The sequence below is a fragment of the Staurois parvus genome, unplaced genomic scaffold, assembly GCF_062004578.1.
Source record: "Staurois parvus isolate SC_StPar_1 unplaced genomic scaffold, SC_StPar_1.0 ptg000218l, whole genome shotgun sequence".
In the NCBI taxonomy this organism is placed as follows: domain Eukaryota; kingdom Metazoa; phylum Chordata; class Amphibia; order Anura; family Ranidae; genus Staurois; species Staurois parvus.
The window spans coordinates 5,002,616-5,025,114 of NW_028318014.1; the positions used below are offsets into that span (position 1 = coordinate 5,002,616).

A 22,499-nucleotide genomic window follows, 5' to 3' on the forward strand; every position below is an offset into this window, starting at 1 on the left:
TGGACAAGGACACAGGGGCCCCATGATCCCCTATTGCTCGGGGGCCCCATGAGTTGTCAGTCCGCCCCTGGTCACACCGCTGTATGATCCCAGGTCGCTATGCAATCCTGTGTCATCAGCAGCTCTCTCAGTGAGTTTTTACTTTGCTGTCCACAGTGGAAATGCATGCACCTGAGGAAGATTTGTGCATGAGAAACATGCTGTGTCTGCTGTACCTGATACAGCTTATGGTCTGGTGAGTGTGCATTTGAATAAGGTGGTGGCACTCTTTATTTTCATAACACTACAATGATCTGCTGGATGGTGGAAGATTCTTTTTTTATTAAGGTAGTGGTGCTCTGTGTTTTTGTTACACTACTAGGATTGGATGGATGGTGGAAGATTTTTTTCCCTTGAATAAATATAGATTTTGATTGAAGAGAGACTTCACACTTGGCACATAGTTTTTTTGTGTGTTTTTGTTATATTCACTGGCACTGCACCATTTCACAATATTGTAAGTCTTTAGGTATGTCAAACTTTGTTTGCCAGCAGCCACATGTGTTATGACAATGCAGATTCATTCCAATACGTTTATGACTTTATTTAATTGACTTGGCAAAAATAAATGAGTGGCGAAAGGAGATAAGCACATTCAAAATTCAACATATACAAATAAGTTACAGCACACTATAATGACACTTAAAGTAAAGTCCCAATGAAAAAAAAAAATTTTTCTTCCATTCATTTTACTGCATTGGAACATTGCAGTCCAGTTTAAACAGGGCCTTTCAGTTTTTTTTAATATATTTATCTAGTAAAAAGAAAAGCCAGGACTGAAAGTTACCACCTAAGAGGGAAATGTATGGCATTCATAGTGAAATTTCTCAAATAGATAATATAGAAGCCCATATACAAGTGTCTCTTAAAACGGGGAAACTTGAATGGTTTGGTTACCGTATTTTTCGCTCCATAAGACGCACCTGACCATAAGACGTGCGTAGATTTTAGAGGAGAAAAACAAGAAAAAAATATTCTGAACCAATGGACTGCAGACACAGTACAGGGGATGACCAGAGACTGCGGACATAGTACAGGAGATGACCAGAGACTGCAGACATAGTACAGGGGATGACCAGAGACTGCAGACATAGTACAGGAGATGACCAGAGACTGCAGACATAGTACAGGGGATGACCAGAGACTGCGGACATAGGACAGGGGATGACCAGAGACTGCGGACACAGTACAGGAGATGGCCAGTGTTACGGATCCGCCAGGTGGTGCCTCTGGCAGCCCACTAGACGGAATCACCCGGAGCGTGGAGTCTAAGTCCCGGTCTGCGTTTTCACCAGGGCCCCTGATGGTGGGGATGGACTTGGAGCAGAACCAGGACCAGGTCACGACCTCAGAGCAATACCACCAGTGGCAGAGGGAACCTCCGGGGATGAGTGTAAACCAGAAGAGAGCCAGATGTGAGGAGGCCGGCAGGACCAGGCAGGATAAACCGGCGGTTGTCACCGTGGGGGATGGCGAGGTATAGGGACGGCAGGCAGAGAGTGGTCAGGTCACACGTAGGGTCAGTATCGTAGTCAGTCCGCAGAATGGTCAAACAAGCCGGGGGTCGGGATAGGAGAAGGCAGCGTAATCAGGCAATCCGGGTCAAACTCAGGAGAAGGCAGTGTAGTCAGACAATCCGGGTCAGAGCTGGAGCAGGCAGAAAGGTCAAACAATCCGGGTCAATAATCACAGGGCACAGGAAACTCAGGTAACAGGTCAGACCTTGCGGCAACTTGTGACAGTGCAGGGCATCTTTAAATATTGCGCCCTGCACTGTCATTGGCTGCCCAGGACGCGCCCCCGGGCTGTCATTGGCCGCCCAAGGCGCGACCGCGGCTCCTACTGCGCATGCGCGGCATCCTGTCAGCCGCGGCCCGCCGGGACCTGGTGCTTGTGCCCCGGCGTGAGCCGCTGCTAGTGCGCGTGCGCCGGGAAAGGAGCCACGGCGGTCCCTGACAGCCAGAGACTGCGGACACAGCACAGGAGATGACCAGAGACTGTGGACACAGCACAGGAGATGACCAGAGACTGCGGACACAGCACAGGAGATGACCAGAGACTGCTGACACAGCACAGGAGATGACCAGTGACTGCGGACACAGCACAGGAGATGACCAGAGACTGCGGACACAGTACAGGAGATGACCAGAGACTGCGGACACAGTACAGGAGATGACCAGAGACTGCGGACACAGCACAGGAGATGACCAGAGACTGCGGACACAGCACAGGAGATGACCAGAGACTGCGGACACAGCACAGGAGATGACCAGTGACTGCGGACACAGCACAGGAGATGACCAGAGACTGCGGACACAGTACAGGAGATGACCAGAGACTGTGGACACAGCACAGGAGATGACCAGAGACTGCAGACACAGTACAGGAGATGACCAGAGACTGCGGACACAGTACAGGTGTCAGGGCTCCAGGGTGTGACCAGAGGTATGTCAACTGACGCAGGGAAACGCAGGCTTCAGATATGTTATAACAATATAATTTATTAACACTAACAATACATAAACGCAGTGCAATACTAAAACATAACACAGTGCAAACGAACCAAACCAAACCACCCACAGATAACAATACATACAATGCAAGCGTCGTCAGGCAGGCCGGGTCAATAACAATCGGGCAGGTAGGAACAGGAGGAGCAGACAGAGAGTAGTCAGGTCACGAGCCGGGTACAGCAACTAACGGGCAGGTAGGTACAGGGGGTCAGGCAGAGAATAGTCGGGGTCACAAGCCAGGGATCAAACAGGAGAAGTCAGCAGAGGTCCGGATCAGGCAGGGTCAGCAACGAATCAGTCAGACAGGAACAGGGACAGGGACAGGGACAGGGATGCAGGTAACAAGATACAGGGGCCAAGAAAAACACACACCAAGGCCCAGACTGCAGGTCTGGCCATCCCTTAAATACACCTGCATAATCAGCTTCAGGTGTTTGGCTGGCTGCAGGGTTGAGTCTCTGATTGCTGAGAGCACCCGCTGGCCAGCCCTGGTACTGCAGCCCACAAGGCAGGTGAGTCCCACCATTACTGGCAAGTCCATTCCTGACAGTACCCCCCCCTCAAGGAGCGGCCTGAGGACGCTCCAAACAGTCCTAGCTGGGCAAAATGTTCCACCGCCCGGGTCTGGTAACTGGCGGGATATCAAAGACTGGCACATCGGGCTGGACTCCGGGCAGCGGCACATCGGGCTGGACTCCGGGCAGCGGCACATCGGGCTGGACTCCGGGCAGCGGCACATCGGGCAGGACTCCGGGCAGCGGCACATCGGGCAGGACTCCGGGCAGCGGCACATCGGGCTGGACACCGGATCACCAGGCGGAGCAGCAGGCACCGGGCCACCAGGCGGAGCAGCAGGCATCGGGCCACCAGGCGGAGCGACAGGCATTGGGCCCCCAGGCGGAGCGACAGGCACCGGGCCCCCAGGAGGGGCAACAGGCATCGGGCCCCCAGGAGGGGCAACAGGCATCGGGCCCCCAGGCGGAGCAGCAGGCACCGGGCCCCCCAGGCAGAGCGGCGGGCGGCGGGCTCCCCGGCGGAGAAGCAGGCACCGGGCCACCAGGCGTAGCGACAGGCATCAGGCCCCCAGGCGGGGCGGCGGGCGCCGGGCCCCCAAGTGGGGCGACAGGCATCGGGCCCCCAGGCGGGGCGACAACCATCGGGCTCCCAGGCGGGGCGGCGGGCGCCGGGCCCCCAGGCAGAGCGGCGGGCGCCGGGCCCTCAGGCAGAGAGGCGGGCACCGGGCCCCCAGGAGGGGTGGCAGGCACCGGGCCCCCAAGTGGAGCGACAGGTATCGGGCCCCCAGGCGGGGCGACGGGCGCCGGGCCCCCAGGCAGGGCGCCGGGCCCTCAGGCGGGGCGGCAGGCACCGGGCCCCCAGGAGGGGCGGCAGGCACCGGGCTCCCAGGAGGAGCGACGGGCGCCGGGCCCCCAGGCGGAGCGGCGGGCGCCGGACCCCCAGGAGGGACGGCAGGCACCGGGCCCCCAGGCGGAGCGGCGGGCACTGGGTCATCAGGCACGACAACAGGCATCGGGTCACCAGGCATCAGGTCATTTGGCTCGCCAGCGGGCACTGCGTCATCTGGCAAGGCAGTGGGCACCGAGTCACCAGGCACGACAGTGGGTTCCGAGTCAACTGGCATGACCACGGGCACTGGGTCAGATATTGGATCGTCTGGCTCGACAGCGGGCATCGGGTCACCAGGCATCAGGTCATTTGGCTCGACAGCAGGCACCACGTCATCTGGCAAGGCAGTGGGCACCGAGTCACCAGGCACGACAGTGGGCTCTGAGTCAATTGGCACGACAGCGGGCACCGGGTCATCAGGTACCGGATTGTCTGGATCGACAGCGGGCACCGGGTCATCTGGCGTTGGATCGTCTGGCTCGACAGCGGGCATCGGGTCACCAGGCATGACAGCGGGCACTGGGTCACCAGGCATCAGGTCATTTGGCTCGCCAGCGGGCACCGCGTCATCTGGCAAGGCAGTGGGCACCGAGTCACCAGGCACGACAGTGGGCTCCGAGTCAACTGGCATGACCGCAGGCACTGGGTCAGACATTGGATCATCTGGCCCGGCAGCGGGCATCGGGTCACCAGGCATGACAGCGGGCACTGGGTCATCAGGCATTGGATCGTCTGGCTCGACAGCGGGCATCGGGTCACCAGGCATGACAGCGGGCACCGGGTCATCAGGTACCGGATCGTCTGGATCGACAGCGGGCACCGGGTCATCTGGCGTTGGATCGTCTGGCTCGACAGCGGGCATCGGGTCACCAGGCATGACAGCGGGCACTGGGTCATCAGGTACCGGATCGTCTGGATCGACAGCGGGCATCGAGTCAACTGGCCTAATAGGATCATCAGGCTGGATCAGTTCATCAGGCTGGGTAGAGACATCAGGCTGAATGGAGGCATCAGGCTGAATAGAGGCATCAGGCTGAATGGAGGCATCGGGCTGAATGGAGGCATCGGGCTGAATGGAGGCATCAGGCTGGGTAGAGGCATCAGGCTGGGTAAAGACATCAGGCTGAATTGTGGGCGCCGAGGCACCAGGCTGCACCACGGAAGACAGGTTCTCAGATGGGAGGCTGACCGGTTTGGATACTGGCAGGATGGTATTGGTTGGAAAGAACTTTCGCCTTTTCCTGGTTTTAGTTACCGGAGCACTGTAAGTAAGCGCAGGTTTGTAAATGGATGGAGCAGCTGGAGACAGAGAAGAGCTGGAGGATGGAACAGGGGAGGGAACAGTTGCTACAGAGGGCTTCTTTACAGGGTTAAAGGCAGGATAGGTGCAGCGAGTGGGAACAGGGTACTGACATGCGGTAGATAGCAGGGTATACTGGGCTGTAACTGGAGGTGCTGTTGGGAATGCAGGAATAGAGCTTTGAAGAAATAGATTAGAAGCAGGACTGGGTTTTTGCAAGCTGACTGAGGCTGGGTGCAACAAGTCTGACCATGTCTGCAGTATGGGTTGAACAAAGTTCAGCTTACACAAAGCCTGTCTGACCAAAGACTGCACTGCGTTTATACAATCCCTTAATACCTGTGGTGAACATGCAGCATAATGTTCCAAGAAGCAATCCACATCATCCTCTAATAACCATACCAGGGACTCTACCTGGTCTGCACTAAATGGTGGCAAAAAGTCATTCCTGCTTTCAGGGGTACCAGATAAAGCCAACTCTACACAAACCTGAATCAAAGGTTGTACCTCAGAGAACTCTGTGCCTTGATCTACTAGAACATGAGCGATCCGTATACATTCTAGCAGTTGATCCCGGGTATACTCCCTCAGAGCCTGATAAGCATATTCTCTGTCATCAAAAACCAGCAGCGACAAATACACAAACTCATCAAGATCCATCCTTCCCAGCAACAAGCCAAGATGGCTTCCCTGTGCAGCCACTTCTGGTCAGGATTGGCCTTGGTGTAATGTCAGGGCTCCAGGGTGTGACCAGAGGTATGTGAACTGACGCAGGGAAACGCAGGCTTCAGATATGTTATAACAATATAATTTATTAACACTAACAATACATAAACGCAGTGCAATACTAAAACATAACACAGTGCAAACGAACCAAACCAAACCACCCACAGATAACAATACATACAATGCAAGCGTCGTCAGGCAGGCCGGGTCAATAACAATCGGGCAGGTAGGAACAGGAGGAGCAGACAGAGAGTAGTCAGGTCACGAGCCGGGTACAGCAACTAACGGGCAGGTAGGTACAGGGGGTCAGGCAGAGAATAGTCGGGGTCACAAGCCAGGGATCAAACAGGAGAAGTCAGCAGAGGTCCGGATCAGGCAGGGTCAGCAACGAATCAGTCAGACAGGAACAGGGACAGGGACAGGGACAGGGATGCAGGTAACAAGATACAGGGGCCAAGAAAAACACACACCAAGGCCCAGACTGCAGGTCTGGCCATCCCTTAAATACACCTGCATAATCAGCTTCAGGTGTTTGGCTGGCTGCAGGGTTGAGTCTCTGATTGCTGAGAGCACCCGCTGGCCAGCCCTGGTACTGCAGCCCACAAGGCAGGTGAGTCCCACCATTACTGGCAAGTCCATTCCTGACAACAGGAGACGACCAGAGACTGCGGACACAGTACAGGAGATGACCAGAGACTGCAGATATAGTACAGGAGATGACCAGAGACCGCAGACAGTAAAGGAGATTACCAGAGACTGCGGACCTTTGGGGAGGGGGAACGGGTACCTGAATTTGACAGGTACCTGGCTCCCACTTCCGCGGAGTTGTCTTTCCTTCTTCTTCCCGTGGCGGATTCTGTGACAGCCAGGTGCCCACTGCGCATAAGCGAGAAGCGCTGCACTTTGTGAATGGCCCGGAGCCTTCTGGAACCTGTCATGTGTCCCAGAAGACACCGGACCATTCACAAAACACGGCTCTTCTCGCGCATTCGCAATGGGCACCCGGCTGTCACAGAAGCCGCCGCGGGAAGACTGCAGCGCTGGAGCGAGGAACAGGTAAGGTCTTGCAGGAGAGAAGAGCTGAGCGGCCGGCCCGATATTCTGACATGGTGGCGAAATACCAGACCGATCGGTTTACATTCGCTCCATAAGACGCACTGACATTTTCCCTCCTTTTTTGGGGGGAAAAAGTGCGTCTTATGGAGCGAAAAATACGGTAATTTTGCAATGACCCTTAGTTTAAAATTATTAATGGGAGTTAAATCACTTCTGTGATTTACCTCCCTCTTCATTGTTGACTTATCTGCCTGGCTTCCCATCTTCACTCTTGGAGGCTTTAACATCCCTGTTAATGCTAAAGTCCCCACTACCTCTAAGTTCTCAACCTAAACACATCTTTTGACAAATCACAATGGACATTTACTACTATCACTCTGATGCCAACATCCCTGGCCTTGCATTCTCCTGCCTCTGCACTCCTTGCAACCTCTGCAACACCTCTTTTCCTGTCTTTTCAATTTTACACTCTCTGTCTTAAACCCGCTATCCAACCAACCTGCAGTTACCTGTAAGGACCTTCACCACTTTAAAGTGCTTTGAAAGGCTAAACATGTTTTACATAATGCATTCTCTGCTAGACAGGAGCATGCTAAAAATGTTCAGTTTGTCTCAGATGCATACGTTCATTGAAGAATTTTGTTTCGTCATATTCGTTATGTTGAATACGACATACTCGTTTCATATCATCGGCATTCGTTTCATAAATTTGTTGGTCCATGTGGATTTGAAATATTTTGCAGTTTTTCAGAAAGATTGCTATATTTTCAATATATTATTGAATTGGAAGGATTCAATATTTTCGAATGCTAGTCCAACCCACCAAGAGAAATGGCATGAGCTGATTGTACAATAATGACAAATTAAAGAATGAATAGAAATTCTGATCTTTTTGTTATCCAAATGCAAATTATTGAACAAATTTGAAAATTGAATTAATTTCCCCATGGGCCTGAAATACTATTGCATTATGTGATGCCATTCGAATGAAACCAACGTATTTGTTAACTTTGCTATAACTTTTTTTTTTTATTCCTTGACATTTGTTACTATGTCCATTCAGAGATCTGCATACATCTCAATCTCCAAAGATACCAAACCTCCAAACAAGGAGCCAATAACCATTATATGCAGGTGGGACAATGTAATCCATTAGGCTCCATTCACACTGGGTGTTTTAATAACGCTGGTAGTGTTAGCTGTGTAAAGTCACGTAAAAAACATGAGTTTTTCAGCTTTTTTTTAGCATTTTCGCATTAGCATTTTTGCATTAGCATTTAGAGGCGTTTTTTGGTTAAAAAAAAGTCCAAAAATGCCAGGTTACCACAATTAACTGCATTTTGCCGTGTTATTTGGCGTTAGAGCATTTTTACAGCTAAAAAAACTCCTCTAGAAACCCACTAGTCCTGGGGTTTTTTTCCAGCCAAAAAACGCTCCTGCCAAAAAAACGCTGATTACAGTCTATGTGTGCCTGAACACATAGGATAACATGCTGGGGGGTTTTACTGGCTGTAGAAAAAAAGTCAAAAGCCAAAAACAGCAGCTGTAAAAACGTCCAGTGTGCATGAGGACTAAATATAAAACAAGTATGAAGATCCACTTGTGTGCAGCACAAACGTTTCTCTCTGTTCAAGATTATGAAATCAAACACTGCTGTATTTCAAGCACTGTGTCCCTGAGATTTGGCCTTCTCCAAAATAGCTGTCAAAGCCTAGAATGAAAGACACTTTTAGGATGATCACATGGTTGCCAGCACATCATCCTGTAATGCACATGATTATACAGAATAGCAGAGAGGAACAGCAGCATTGTTAGTAAATAGGAGTACTAGTGAAGACTAGTGCCTAGGACTGCCTGTTCTCAGGGGAACAATTTGTGGAACAATTTGTGGCCCAGACTGCAAAGGCTTTTCCAATTGTACTGTTCCCCAACTTATAAGTAATGATGATAAGCAGTGGCTTCCAGCACTCTCTTGTGAGTGTAAAAGCTGTCAAAATGTTCTCTGTAGGCAACACATGATCCAAAATATTTATGCGCTGTTCTGTTTGTGGAGCAGAGTGTTATTTGGGAATGATACTTTGGAAAGAAGGCCCCCCTTGGAGTGGTGGTCAGTGGGACGAATGCCCCTCTTAAAGTGCTGGTCAGTTAGAAGAATTCCCCCCATAGAGTGGTGGTCAGTTGGAAGACTTCCCCCCACAGAGTGGTGGTCAGTTGGAAGAATGCCCCTTATGTTGGTGATCAATGGAAAGAATGCCCTCATTAAAGTGGTGGTTGGTGGGCTTAATATCCTTTATACTGATTGTCAGTGGAAAGAATGTCCCTTATATTGGTGGTCAGTGGGAAGAATGTCCCTTGTATTGGAGGACAGTGGGAAGAATGCATCCTAAATTGGTGGTCAATGGAAAGAAAACTCCTTATGGTAAGTTGGAAGAAAGCCACCCTTCCCCTTTATTGGTGGTTGTTGAGAAGAATGCCACTTATATTGGTGGTCAATGGGAAGAATGTCCCTTGCATTGGATGACAATGGGAATAATGCATCTTAAATTGGTGGTCAGTGTGAGGAAAACTCCTTACATTCATAGGCATTAGGAAGAAAGCCCCCCCCCCCCCCCCCCCTTATATTGCCAAAAGGAGACCCATTTTACCAATAGGAGAACATGATGGATCGAACAATCCCATTATGACAATCTGAACATGTAAAAACAATAGCCAGCTACAGAGATATATCAATGCTTTAGTTACTTGATCAATACATTACAAAGAGATTGAGTATGTTTATTATACAATCTATCACTGTCCAGGTTCTTAGGAGTCAATGTAATATCTACTCTACTGTATATTTTTCACAAATTAAAACCATAAAAATGCCAAAAGTGTATGTCGGACATGAGCCTTACAGATAATGCATACAATGTATCATTTTATTTACTTTAAACTGCTGTGCGTTAATATTTGTGTTGTACTTTACTACTTTCAAACCATTCAGTGTTTATTTGACTGCACATTGCTTGGTAAATTATGTGATCACTCATGAAATTTCCCATCACTGCATAAAAAAAGCCTACATTCAGTATAAGGAGTGAGACCACTATGACAACCTCTAGCAGGTAGACTGTACCACGAACGTGTCAGGCAATGGAAGATATGAGTGGTGCTCAGCCTCCTCATATCTACTCAAAATTAAAATGTCTAAAATTATTGTTGTAAGTTACATTTACTCTAATGAACTGATGTTGATGCTTTGCAGTGTGTTTTGAATAGTGAATTTTGTATATGTGGATCAACAATTTTCTATTCAAACCAATTAAAACTTTTGATACCATATTAAAGGACCACTGCCAAAAATAATTTTGATAATGTTAGGTCATCCAAGGATGAGAGTATTCAGTATGAGAATTCCCTTTTTAATGTCCCATGCCTTTATTTATAATGTTTCCATATTTACATGCAGACCAAGCTGTCTGTTGCAGGAACAGTTTGTTTTTTGATTGGGAATAAAGGGGCTTCGTATAATCAATTCTATAAGATCCTATACAGTTATTAGGATACAGTAGGATACAGTATTTTATACAGTGGTCTTATAATGCATTTGAAAATAAATAAATGTATGCTTTAGATTCTCACTTGCATCTGGTGTGAAGATGTTTTAGCCCAATCCAGCTATCTGATAAATTCAAAAATTTCCCAACATCTGCATTTATTTGTTTCAGGTACCTATATATCACCAATATTTTACACAACGCTTTACATGTACAGTATGTATATTGTACATTCACATCAGTCCCTGCCCCAAGGAACTTACAATTTAAGGTCCCTAACTCACATTCATACATACACATACATACTAGGGCCAATTTAGACTGAAGCCAATTAACCTACCAGCACGTCTTTGGAGTGTGGAAGGAAACCCACGCAGGCACAGGGAGAACATACAAACTCCAGGAGGGTTGTGCTGTGGTTAAGTTTTGAACTGACAACCCTAGTGCTGATAGGCACAGTGGCATCGCTATGGGGGTGCGGACTGCACCCAAGTGACAACCGCCAGAGAGCTGACACCAGGGTTGCTGACCGTCCGTAAAAAATATGGCAATTCCAAAGTCGTCTGGGTTCGGACATGCTCGACCATTTTTGGTAGGCTGGGCGTGTCAGTGAGTCAGTGGCGCCATGTTTAAATGAATGGCAGCAGCAGTGTTCGTGCACTTGGGCAATGCCTGTGGACAGTAGGGGGCCTAACATCCCGCAGAACCGAGCTGGAGTCTCTACTAATTCACCTCCCACAAGCTCTCTACTCCTGGCACCTGACCCTTCACAGCACGGAGCAGCCGGTACCAGCGATGTCCCAATCACACAGTGAGGGTTATTTCTTAGAAAGGAGTGCCAGGGGAGGTGAGGAGACCATGAAGGAGCCTTCAGGATGGAGGGGTGGGGTGCGTGTGTTCAGCTGTCCATGTGTGTATGTACGTGTCTACTGCCTGTGTGTAAGCTACACTGAGACAACACTGGCTGCATGCTAAGGGACCACTCAACTACTGTATACTCAGCATGTCACAGCACACAGGATCCCTGATAGAGCGACAGTCCCTGACCTGGAGACCAGTCCCTCTCCTACACCCACCCACTACAGTCTCTGATCCTTTCCTGTAGTATGTCTGCAGTCTCTGACCATCTCCTGTACTATGTCTGCTGTCTCTGACCATCTCCTGTACTATGTCGGCAATCTCTGACCATCTCCTGTAGTATGTCTGCAGTCTCTGACCCTCTCCTGTAGTCAGTGGTGTATTTAGTCCCTCTCCTCTCTCCTTCACCCACCCACTACAGTCTCTGATCCTTTCCTGTAGTATGTCTGCAGTCTCTGACCATCTCCTGTACTATGTCTGCTGTCTCTGACCATCTCCTGTACTATGTCGGCAATCTCTGACCATCTCCTGTAGTATGTCTGCAGTCTCTGACCCTCTCCTGTAGTCAGTGGTGTATTTAGATTTTGTGCTGCCCTAGGCAAACCAAAAATGTTGTGACCCCCCCCCCCCCAATGAGAAAGCGAGAGAGTTCAATAAGTGTGTATATTGTGGCAGTGCGGTGTCCTGCCACGGTCAAAATAAAGCTGAAAACCCTGGATTCTCAACCAGGCAGGTTGAGGGGCTCCAGAGAGTTTATGTATTGCAGAGGAAACTGACTTTTCCGTTTCCTCATTTATTCATTAAGTTTGTTTTGGGATCTGGAGCCTGGAGATTTCAAAGAGATCTGGGAGGGATGAAATCTCCAATCCGGGGTCGTGTTTTGAGAACCCCCAGCACACCGATTGCACAGGTGTGTGCAGGCCTCTTCATAGAGTCAGGATCAGGGTTCTGGGCTCCACCCCGGCAAACGGAGTCAAGAGGGCTCCACCCTGGCAGACGGGAGGTCTCTGCCTTGGAGTCAGGTGGAAGCCAGACTAGCTGTGTGCTAGTGGCCATAATTTGGGAAGAGTCTGCAGGAGACAGACAATGAACTGTGTACAAGCCAGGAGGCTGAATACTGTTGGTATTGCTTGATGGTGGATACCCCTGCGTGGGAAGCATTTGTGTTATTTGAACTTTCTTTAAATAAAAGTGGGCAAAAAAGCCCTTAAAGAAGCGAGTTGCTGTGTGCTTAACAAGAAGAGCTCTACCATTTGAAGCGAGTTCCCACAACATATATATATATATATATATATATATATATATATATAAAATATAATTCTCACACTCTCTCTCCCTTTTCTCTCTCTCTCCCCTCTCCCCCTCTTCCCGCTCTCTCTCTTCTCTCTATCCCCTCTCTTCTCTCTCTCCCCCCCCCTCTTCCCTCTCTTCTCTCTCCCCCCCTCTCTTCCCTCTCTCTCTTTCTCTCTTCCTTCTCCCCCCTCTCTCCTCTCTCTCGCCCCCTCTTCCCTCTCTCTGCCTTCTCTCTCTCTTCCCTCTCTTCTCCCCCCTCTCTTTCTTCCCTCTCTCTCTCTTCCCTCTCCCCCTCTCTCTCCTCTCTCTCGCCCCCCCCTCTTCCCTCTCTCTCTCCTCTCTCTGTCTCTCTCTCTTCCCTCTCTCTCTTCTCTTTCTCTTCCCTCATTCTCTCTCTCTTCCCTCTCTCTCTCAGACCGTGAGGGACTGTATACACACAGTATGATTACCCCCCCCCCCTCCTCCATGGGCTTCTGATCTCCGGGCAGCAGGAAATGAGGACAGGGGGTGGTAATCATACTGTGTGCAGTCCCATATGATCTGTCAGTGATTGTGTATCATGTGCTGCATGGGGGACAGGAGGGAGAGCCCAGAGAACACAACACAGCTCACCTCCTCCCGGCTCTTTTCTCTCCACCACCTCTCCTTGCTCCAGGCTGTCCCCTGGTCCTGGATCTGAGTGCGGGTGGGGGAAGGAGCTCAGCAGAGAGCGGCCACTCAGGAACACCAGGGCATCCCCTCTATCCGGCCAGGCCTGTATCTCCCTCCAGCAGCAGAAAGTCGGCGAGAGGGAGAAACCTCAAACCGACTTTCAGCTGCTGGAGGGAGAGATACACAGGGCATCCTTCTGCAACTGCTCTCCCCCCCTAAAAACTGCCAATCTAGGCAAACGCCTTGTTTTCCTTTTGGTAGATACGCCCCTACCTGTAGTATGTCTGCAGTCTCTGACTCTCTCCTGTAGTATGTTTGCAGTCTCTGACCCTCTCCTGTAGTATGTCTGCAGTCTGATCATCTTCTGTATCATGTCTGCAGTCAAGGAAAGACAGTGGCAGAGCTGTCAACATAGCTGGTATACTACTAGGAAGCAGCGTTGTGGATAGACGTTGTCTGAGAATAGGGGGGAATGATGCAGAATATTGACTGATCTGTGGGCAAACATGATTTAATTTAAATATATTCCTTAGCAGCCAATATTGTGCACCAATACCCAATTTTTGCTCTGTAAAAGTAGTAGTGTCATCATCCTTGTGCTGCTTTTTGCACACACAGTGCAGTGTAGTTTGTAGTCATGTGTTATGGTGCGCTATAAAGCTGGAACGTCAGAGGTATGTTTCTTTAGAATGTTAGGGTGTCATCAACACAAGGCTCTGAAATGTCATTCGCTAAGCCGATGATCAGTTCATGGCCAAAAAACAGTGCCTGGTGTGACGGGCGCGGCGTCAGACCCCAGCCCTTCTCACCAAACTTGTGACCGAAGGACTAGCCAATCTAAACCCGTGATGTCACGTGCGTAACAATGCCGCACCCAGCTGCACCCTGCACACCAATTTTCCAGCTAATTGGACCACAATCGATGTACTGGCAGCCTGAATGCGATTGTTACTTGGTCAGGTTAATTACACAATTAACCCTTCACACTGCCACCACCTCCTTTTTATACAGAGAAAGAGGAAACTCAGCAATACACTAGGATGATTGGTTAACCATCAGTATCCCGCTATCTCTACAGACTGGTTATACAGAGGGTTAAACACTCATAGTAGCGCTCTTCAGTGGCAGGTATTCGTAAGTCACATTAAAGAACTATAGCAACAGTTCAACGCTTTCAGAAAGTAAGGTCTATTACTAAAAGGTCAAAAGGGTGCAGTAGAAATATTTACAGAAAAAAATATAACCTATATATATAAATATACAGAGCAAACAGCACAGCAAACAGATAACAGAAAGAAGTTTAGGTAAATAAGTACTTGCTCACAAAGATGCCTGGGGTTAAGCAGTTTCAAGTCTGATGAACTAAAAAGGGATTTTCGGTCTCGCACTCAGCTTCGTTGGTACAGCGCGATTCCCCTTTCTCTCGGTCTGCTAGATGTTAAAACGCAGACGGTCCGCACTACTCTGACTACACACAAAGCATAACAGCTTCTTTTCTACAAAAATCAATTGGTATCTTCTTACAACAGACAAGCCTATTGCCTTATTTGGGAAAAGGATGGTATAGACAGCTACACTGAACGCATTCCTGAGGGAGTGGGAATGAGGGGATACATGAAGACTTCTTAATACAGTGAGAGCCGTGCCTGGCTCTTGTATGCACAATTACTACACCTTCCCCCCCCCCCCCCCTCAGGTGATGGCATATGAGTTTAAGAGCAATACCAAAATGTAGAAGTTTGGAGTAAAATGGAGAACCGCACCTCTCCCTGTGGGCATGATTGTGACATCCGGGACCTGCTGATCTGCTTGTGCTGTAGCAGATGACAGCACAGAAGGGGCTGCAGATGTGCCCCCTACCTGGAAATGCCATGTCACGCACATGTTCGTGATCTGGCAAAGATGGGCAGCTCTGCAGCAGTACAACTGCTGTAGGCAGTCTGCAAGTAAATAGGCATGAAACCTGTTGATTTGGACCTACATGGGTAGAGCACAGGCACACTCTAAGGTGATGACAGACATAAGAGGTCATTTGCAGTCATCCTGGGGATCATTTATATGTGTATAGGTACACCCCTGATGCCTCCTACCTGAGCCAAATCATCTAGACTGAATTTTCCCCACTCTATCAATGTAATTCTTTCCTGGAATAACCGTCACCTGCCAAGCAATTCCATCTCCATAAGTCCAAAAATGTTGTTTAACCAAGTGCAAGTATGCATATTTAGAAGACCAACAATCACTAGAATAATTGTTCAGCAACAGATCATAGCCAGCCACATCTAAAGCAGCCTTTGTCAACATTTTACCTCAGGGGAAACCTTAAAATAATTTTCTGGTCTCAGGGAACCCCTGCTAAAATTAATCAATGGAAGGTCAGTGGGAAGAATGCCCCCTTACTTTGTTAGTCAGTGGAAAGAATTTCCTTCTTAGAATGGTGGTCAGTGGGTAGAATGCCTCTTACGTTGGTGGTCTGTTGGAAGAATGTCCTCACTGGAATGGTGGTCAGCGGGTAGAATGCTCCTTACATTCATGGTCAGTGAGAAGAATGCTGTCCTTAAAGTGGTGGTCAGTTGGAAGAATGCCCTCCCTTAGAGTGGTGGTCAGTGGGAAGATCGCCCCTTTCATTGGTGATCAATGGAAAGAATGCCGCCATGTTTGGAGGGTAACATGTCCCCTGGTGGTCAGTGAGAGGAATGCTTCTAAGATTGGTGTTCAGTTGGAAGAAACCCTCCTTATACTTGTGGTCAGCTGGAAAAATGTCCCTTATGTTGGTGGCTGGGGGATCCTTGGTTAGAATGCTGATTATATTGGTGGTCAGTGGGAAGAAAGCCCTTCCCTTATATTAGTGGTCAGTGGGAAGATTGCCCCTTATATTGGTGGTCAGTGGGTAAAATATCCCTTGCTTTGGTGGTCAGTGAGATGAATGATTCTTACATTGGTGTTCAGTGGAAAGAAACCCCCCTTCTATTTGTGGCCACCATTAAAAATGTACCTTAAGTCAGTGGCCCATGGATCCTTGGGAAGAATGCTCCTTATATCGGTGGTCAGCGAGAAGAATGGCCCTTATATTGATGGTCAGTGGGAATAATGCTCCTTCTATTGGTAGTCAGTAGGAAGAATGCCCCTTACATTGGTGGTCATTGAGAAGAATGCTCCTTATATTGGTAGTGGGAAGAATCCTCCTTACATTGGTGGTCAGTGAGAAGAATGCTCCTTCTATTGGTTGTCAGTGGGATGAATGCCCCTTACGTTGGTAGTCAGTGGAAAGAATGCCCCTTACATTGGTAGTCAGTGGGAAGAATGCTCCTTCTATTGGTAGTCAGTGGGAAAAATGCCCCTTACATTGGTGGTCAGTGAGAAGAATGCTCATTCTATTGGTAGTCGGTGGGATGAATGCCCCTTACGTTGGTGGTTGATGGGAAAAATGGCCCTTATATTGATGGTCAGTGGGAAGAATGCTCCTTCTATTGGTAGTCAGTGGAAAGAATGCCCCTTACATTGATAGTCAGTGGGAAGAATGCTCCTTCTATTGGTAGTCAGTGGGAAGAATGCCCCTTACATTGGTAGTCAGTGGGAAGAATGCTCCTTCTATTGGTAGTCAGTGGAAAAAATGCCCCTTACATTGATGGTCAGTGAGAAGAATGCTCCTTCTATTGGTAGTCGGTGAGAAGAATGCCCCTTACGTTAGTGGTTGATGGGAAGAATGGCCCTTATATTGGTGTTCAGCAGAAAGAATTCCCCTCATATTGATGGTCAATGATAAGAATGCTTCTTACATTAGCGGTCAGTGGGAAGAAAGCCCCCCTTATATTTGTGTTCAATGTGAAGACACCTCCCCCCCATATTGGTGGTCAGAGAGAAAAATGTCCCCTTTACAGTGGTGGCCAGAACATCACCCCTAGGGTAGATTTAGACATACATCCTAACTTCCCCTTTCGTCTGAAGCCCAATCTGCATTCAGATCGTGCTTCAGAGGCTACTTACAGGCAGGGAGGAAGCATTATGACGCCTCCTCACTGCCTGTTTTAACCACGTTTTTCAACAAAAGCGTAGCAGGGTGCCATCTACTTGAGTGTGCAGTGTTTACTTTGCCAGCGTTCACATTATGACAGCGGCATGTAAAAACTCCTATCCACCTCCTATTGCAACTTAACCACTTCAGCCCCTGCAACACGCCCGTGCAGCTATAGGCATCATCCTGGTATCTTTTTTTTTCTTCCAGCCATGCACTTTTTTTGTAAAAGCGCTTAGAGGTTAATCATTTGCTGGATCGCTTTTACAGGCGGCTCAAAGAGGGTCCTCCCACAGCCTTTATGGGCTCTTTCATCCCTCTTTCTTTGGGTCTGAAGCCAGCAGTTCTACCAGCTTACCATAGAGATGATCAAGAGCCAGAATGTCCCTGATCATCACTATGGTATAGGAAAACGGAATCAATTACTATTTTGTCACTTCTGGTTTCGCCAGGATGTAAACAAGCCATTGCTGGCATGTAAAAAGCATCTGATTATTTTTAATATTCAGGATTTATAAAGCGCCAACAGTTTGCTCAGCACTTTACAATATAAAGATAGACAATACAGCAACAATGCAGTGCAAAACAAGAGGGTTAGGAGGGCCCTGCTCCTGGGAGCTTACACTCTAAGAGGGAGGGGCTGGTGGTACTGTGTGGGGTGAACTGATAGGAGGAATAGTAGATTCTGTTGTTATTCGGTTTGATCAGATGCTTTTAAGAGCAGAGGAAAGAGCTAGGGTCTAGTAGACTCCAGACGTTTCAGTAAAGAGAAACTGTCCCTGCCCATACTATCACAAGGGATATTGTTCATCCCTTGTGGTAGCAACACATGTGAGGTATCACTGCTGTAATTATAGCGCCAGACCTCCTGTGTAACCTGTAAATAGTTACCTGTGCAGATTTTTAAGTGTTGTAGTGTGACACCATTCCACAAATGGATATTATATTGTGTTTTTGTGCATTAAAATTAAAGTGAATTTTTCCCCAAAAAATGTGTTTGAAAAGCCACTGAAAACTAACAATACAATGCAGCATAAAACATTGCAACTTCCCTCATTTTCTTCTCTCAGGTCTCTGCTTAAAAAAAAACGATATCGTGTTCGGGGTTCTAAGTAATGTTCTAGCCCCTCCCTAAACTGCAAGTCTAAATAAAGTCTTAGATAACAGCGAAAAGTTGGTGTCATGCAGTTGGCTCTGCCACGTTTGTTTTTGGACCTAGAACTAAGTTACTTAGCTGGGAGGTCAACTGCAGCTCAAGGAACCTCAGCAACCTGAGCATTGAGCATGGTTGAAGTAAATGTACAAGTATAGCCTTTCACAGCATGCTGGGAGATGTAGTCCCACAACACAGAAAGAAGAGCTCGGAGCAGAGTGACTCAGCACTTCCATGTGTGCTCTTCTGATGTGGGACTGTCGGAGCACACAGGGTTAAGGGAAGTAAGTGCTCCTCCCCGTCCAGTCACCCCGGGCAGCTCTCCTCTCCCCTCCTCTCTCCAGTCTGAAGCTGGGACGCTCCTTACCGCGGGGATGGCGAAGAGCTTTGTGGATTCTAAACTGAGAGCCGGCAAAGTCACCGTGTTCGAGAAGGTGTCGTGTCCGTTCTGTATCCGGGCGAAGAGCATCATACAGAAGTACGGAATTAAAGGAGACTGCCTGGAATTCATCAACATCGCCGTTATGGAGAACATGAGCAGCATCCAGGACTACCTGTTTGAGCTGAGCGGGCAGCGGACGGTGAGATGTCCACCTACCTACACACCTACCTCCCTCATACATCCCCAGCGCTGCCACCCTGGGCTTAGGGACCGGGGAATTTAAACTGTATGCATGTGGGATGTCCTGTGTATTCCAGATCTGGGCAATACATCCAGCATAGAACATCCCCTGGATATAGACCGGTCACTGCTGCTCTCTCTGCTTGTGCTGGGTGACCGGTCTTTTATCCCCCGTAGCTCCCATATACAAATAAATGCCAATACACTGCTGGATGTATTCAGTTTAGACATGTCACGTATTACCAGAACTGATCAAACCTCAGAACTAGAACTGATTACACCTAATCTCGCCCCAGTACCCAGTTATTGTAAAGAGGTTAAAGAAGCCCATAGAGTAATTTTTTTTGATCAGCCAGTGGGTTGATCAAAAAATAAAAAATTTACTCCATTCACACAAGCAAGGTGGATTGAGGACTCCCCCCTGCTGCACCATTTTATTCTGACAGCTGGGACTCCTCCACTGTTAGAATACACTGATCAGTGCTGCAGCCCATTGACTGCATGCTCTGATTGCTGAACCAGTGAACATTTTCCTGAAGTCTCATTTGAGAGAAGCCGACCATTCGACTAACTTCTCTGGAGCAGGAACAGCTATAGGTGGAGCGAAAATCATCAGGTCTTTGCTGAACCAACCAGTTTGCGATGAATATATGGCTTAAATTGATATTTAAAATGTTTTTTTTTTTCTAATAACAAACATGTCATATACCTGGTTTGTGTAATGGTTTTGCACAGAGGAGCCCTGATCCTGCTCTCCTTCTCTGGTCCCCCACCGCAGGGCCAGATCTAGCCTGTCTGATCTGGGGGTGCAGTATAAAAAAAAGGGGCATAATATCAGCACTGTATGTTATTCACTGACAGTCCGTCACAAAATCTCATGACCTCCGAAACACTTATGTTTTAGGTTTTCATTAGATTATGATGATTAAACAAAACCTGTTCCCACTTATATCAGATGTCTTTATCAGACCCAATCAGAGTGCCCCCCTTAGATCAGGGTTCCCATCAGAGTGCCCCCCTTACATCAGGGTTCCCATCAGAGTGCCCCCCTTACATCAGGGTTCCCATCAGAGTGCCCCCCTTACATCAGGGTTCCCATCAGAGTGCCCCCCTTACATCAGGGTTCCCATCAGAGTGCCCCCCTTACATCAGGGTTCCCATCAGAGTGCCCCCCTTACATCAGGGTTCCCATCAGAGTGCCCCCTTACATCAGGGTTCCCATCAGAGTGCCCCCTTACATCAGGGTTCCCATCAGAGTGCCCCCCTTACATCAGGGTTCCCATCAGAGTGCCCCCCTTACATCAGGGTTCCCATCAGAGTGCCCCCCTTACATCAGGGTTCCCATCAGAGTGCCCCCCTTACATCAGGGTTCCCATCAGAGTGCCCCCCTTACATCAGGGTTCCCATCAGAGTGCCCCCCTTACATCAATTATCTTCATATGATTTGTTATCCTCATCAGAGTGCCCCCCCCCCGTAATCAGGTGTCGCCATCAGAGTGCCCCCCCCCGTAATCAGGTGTCGCCATCAGAGTGCCCCCCCGTAATCAGGTGTCGCCATCAGAGTGCCCCCCCGTAATCAGGTGTCGCCATCAGAGTGCCCCCCCGTAATCAGGTGTCGCCATCAGAGTGCCCCCCCGTAATCAGGTGTCGCCATCAGAGTGCCCCCCCGTAATCAGGTGTCGCCATCAGAGTGCCCCCCCGTAATCAGGTGTCGCCATCAGAGTGCCCCCCCGTAATCAGGTGTCGCCATCAGAGTGCCCCCCCGTAATCAGGTGTCGCCATCAGAGTGCCCCCCCGTAATCAGGTGTCGCCATCAGAGTGCCCCCCCGTAATCAGGTGTCGCCATCAGAGTGCCCCCCGTAATCAGGTGTCGCCATCAGAGTGCCCCCCCCTCCCCCGTACATCAGGTGTCGCCATCAGAGTGCCCCCCCCTCCCCCGTACATCAGGTGTCGCCATCAGAGTGCCCCCCCCTCCCCCGTACATCAGGTGTCGCCATCAGAGTGCCCCCCCCTCCCCCGTACTTCAGGTGTCGCCATCAGAGTGCCCCCCCTCCCCCGTACTTCAGGTGTCGCCATCAGAGTGCCCCCCCGTACATCAGGTGTCGCCATCAGAGTGCCCGCCGTACATCAGGTGTCGCCATCAGAGTGGCCCCCCCGTACATCAGGTGTCGCCATCATAGTGCCCGCCGTACATCAGGTGTCGCCATCAGAGTGGCCGCTTACATCTGGTGGCCCCTTACATCTGGTGTCCCCATCAGAGTGGCCCCTTACATCTGGTGTCCCCATCATTGTTCCACCTTACATCTAGTGTTCTTATCCGAGTGCCCCCTTACATGGATTGTCAGAGTTCCACCTTACATCAACTGTCTGCACCAGACTGGCTCATGGATCAGTAGATACACTCTCAGAGACCTGGGGGAGGGGGGGGCACAGCTAAAATCTGGTGGGGTACAGCCCACCCCATCACTGGCCCTGCCTCACTGCTACTCTGGGCTCCTCCCCCTGCTTATCCTCCTCCTCTTAGGTCCCTTGCCAGCACTTTGGGCTCCTCCACCCTGCCAAGTGCCCCAAGAGCAAGTGGCTTACTCCTGACCCCTGCTGTGTGGTTCCATAAGACACACAGTCTCAGTCTTGCCCCTGCTCCCTCCTCACTGACTGTGATTAACAGCAGCGGGAGCCAATGGCATAGAGCAGGGACAGCAGCTGCTTTCATGCATATCACTGGATCAGAATCTGGTATTATGGGGACTGTGGGGCGAGCTGCATACCTGTTGAACCAGCCAGATTTTGATCCCTTTGCAATCTGAACATACAATCTATGTATTTAAATTTACCAAAACTATGTAATACAAATTCAAACCTAAACTATCCATTTAAGCAAGGACCTGTGCTACATAACTGTTGGTAGATCCAAAGTAAATCTGCAAATAAAGTGCAATTAAAGTGCTACTAAAATAAAAAAAAAAATAAATAAAACAGTAAATTATTAAAATAACATGTTTTACTCACTGGAGCCCGATCCTCCTCTTCTTCTCTTCTTGGGTCCCTGGCAGAAATCTTGGCTCCTCCTCTTCTTTGTGTGTCCCCATAGAAAGCAATCTGCTATGGAGGCACACAGTGTCTGCTTGCTCCTGAGCTGTGTGTCTGTGGAGCTGCACTCCATTGACTTAGAGCGGGACTTAGCCCCGCCCCCACTTCCTCACTGCATTTGATTGACAGCAGCAGGAGCCAATGACTCCTGCTGCTGTTCGAGTCCTGTGTGAAGAGGAAGAGAGGGGAGAATAGATGCAGCTGTGCACAGCGCTGGATCTCCTCTCCCCTTTCTTCCCC

The 22,499-nt window shown here is 49.1% G+C and overlaps 1 protein-coding gene across 1 annotated transcript in view; it reads left to right on the plus strand.

Moving 5' to 3' along the window:
• Window positions 1–18,778: 18,778 nt before the first annotated feature.
• The window catches only part of GLRX (glutaredoxin), a 30,286-nt gene continuing 26,565 nt past the window's right edge, over window positions 18,779–22,499 (plus strand). Inside the window, exon 1 of the mRNA XM_089679141.1 lies at window positions 18,779–19,128. Within this exon, the coding sequence (XP_089535267.1) occupies window positions 18,922–19,128 (207 nt within the window). The 5' untranslated portion in view covers window positions 18,779–18,921. The remainder of the gene's footprint in view (window positions 19,129–22,499) is intronic.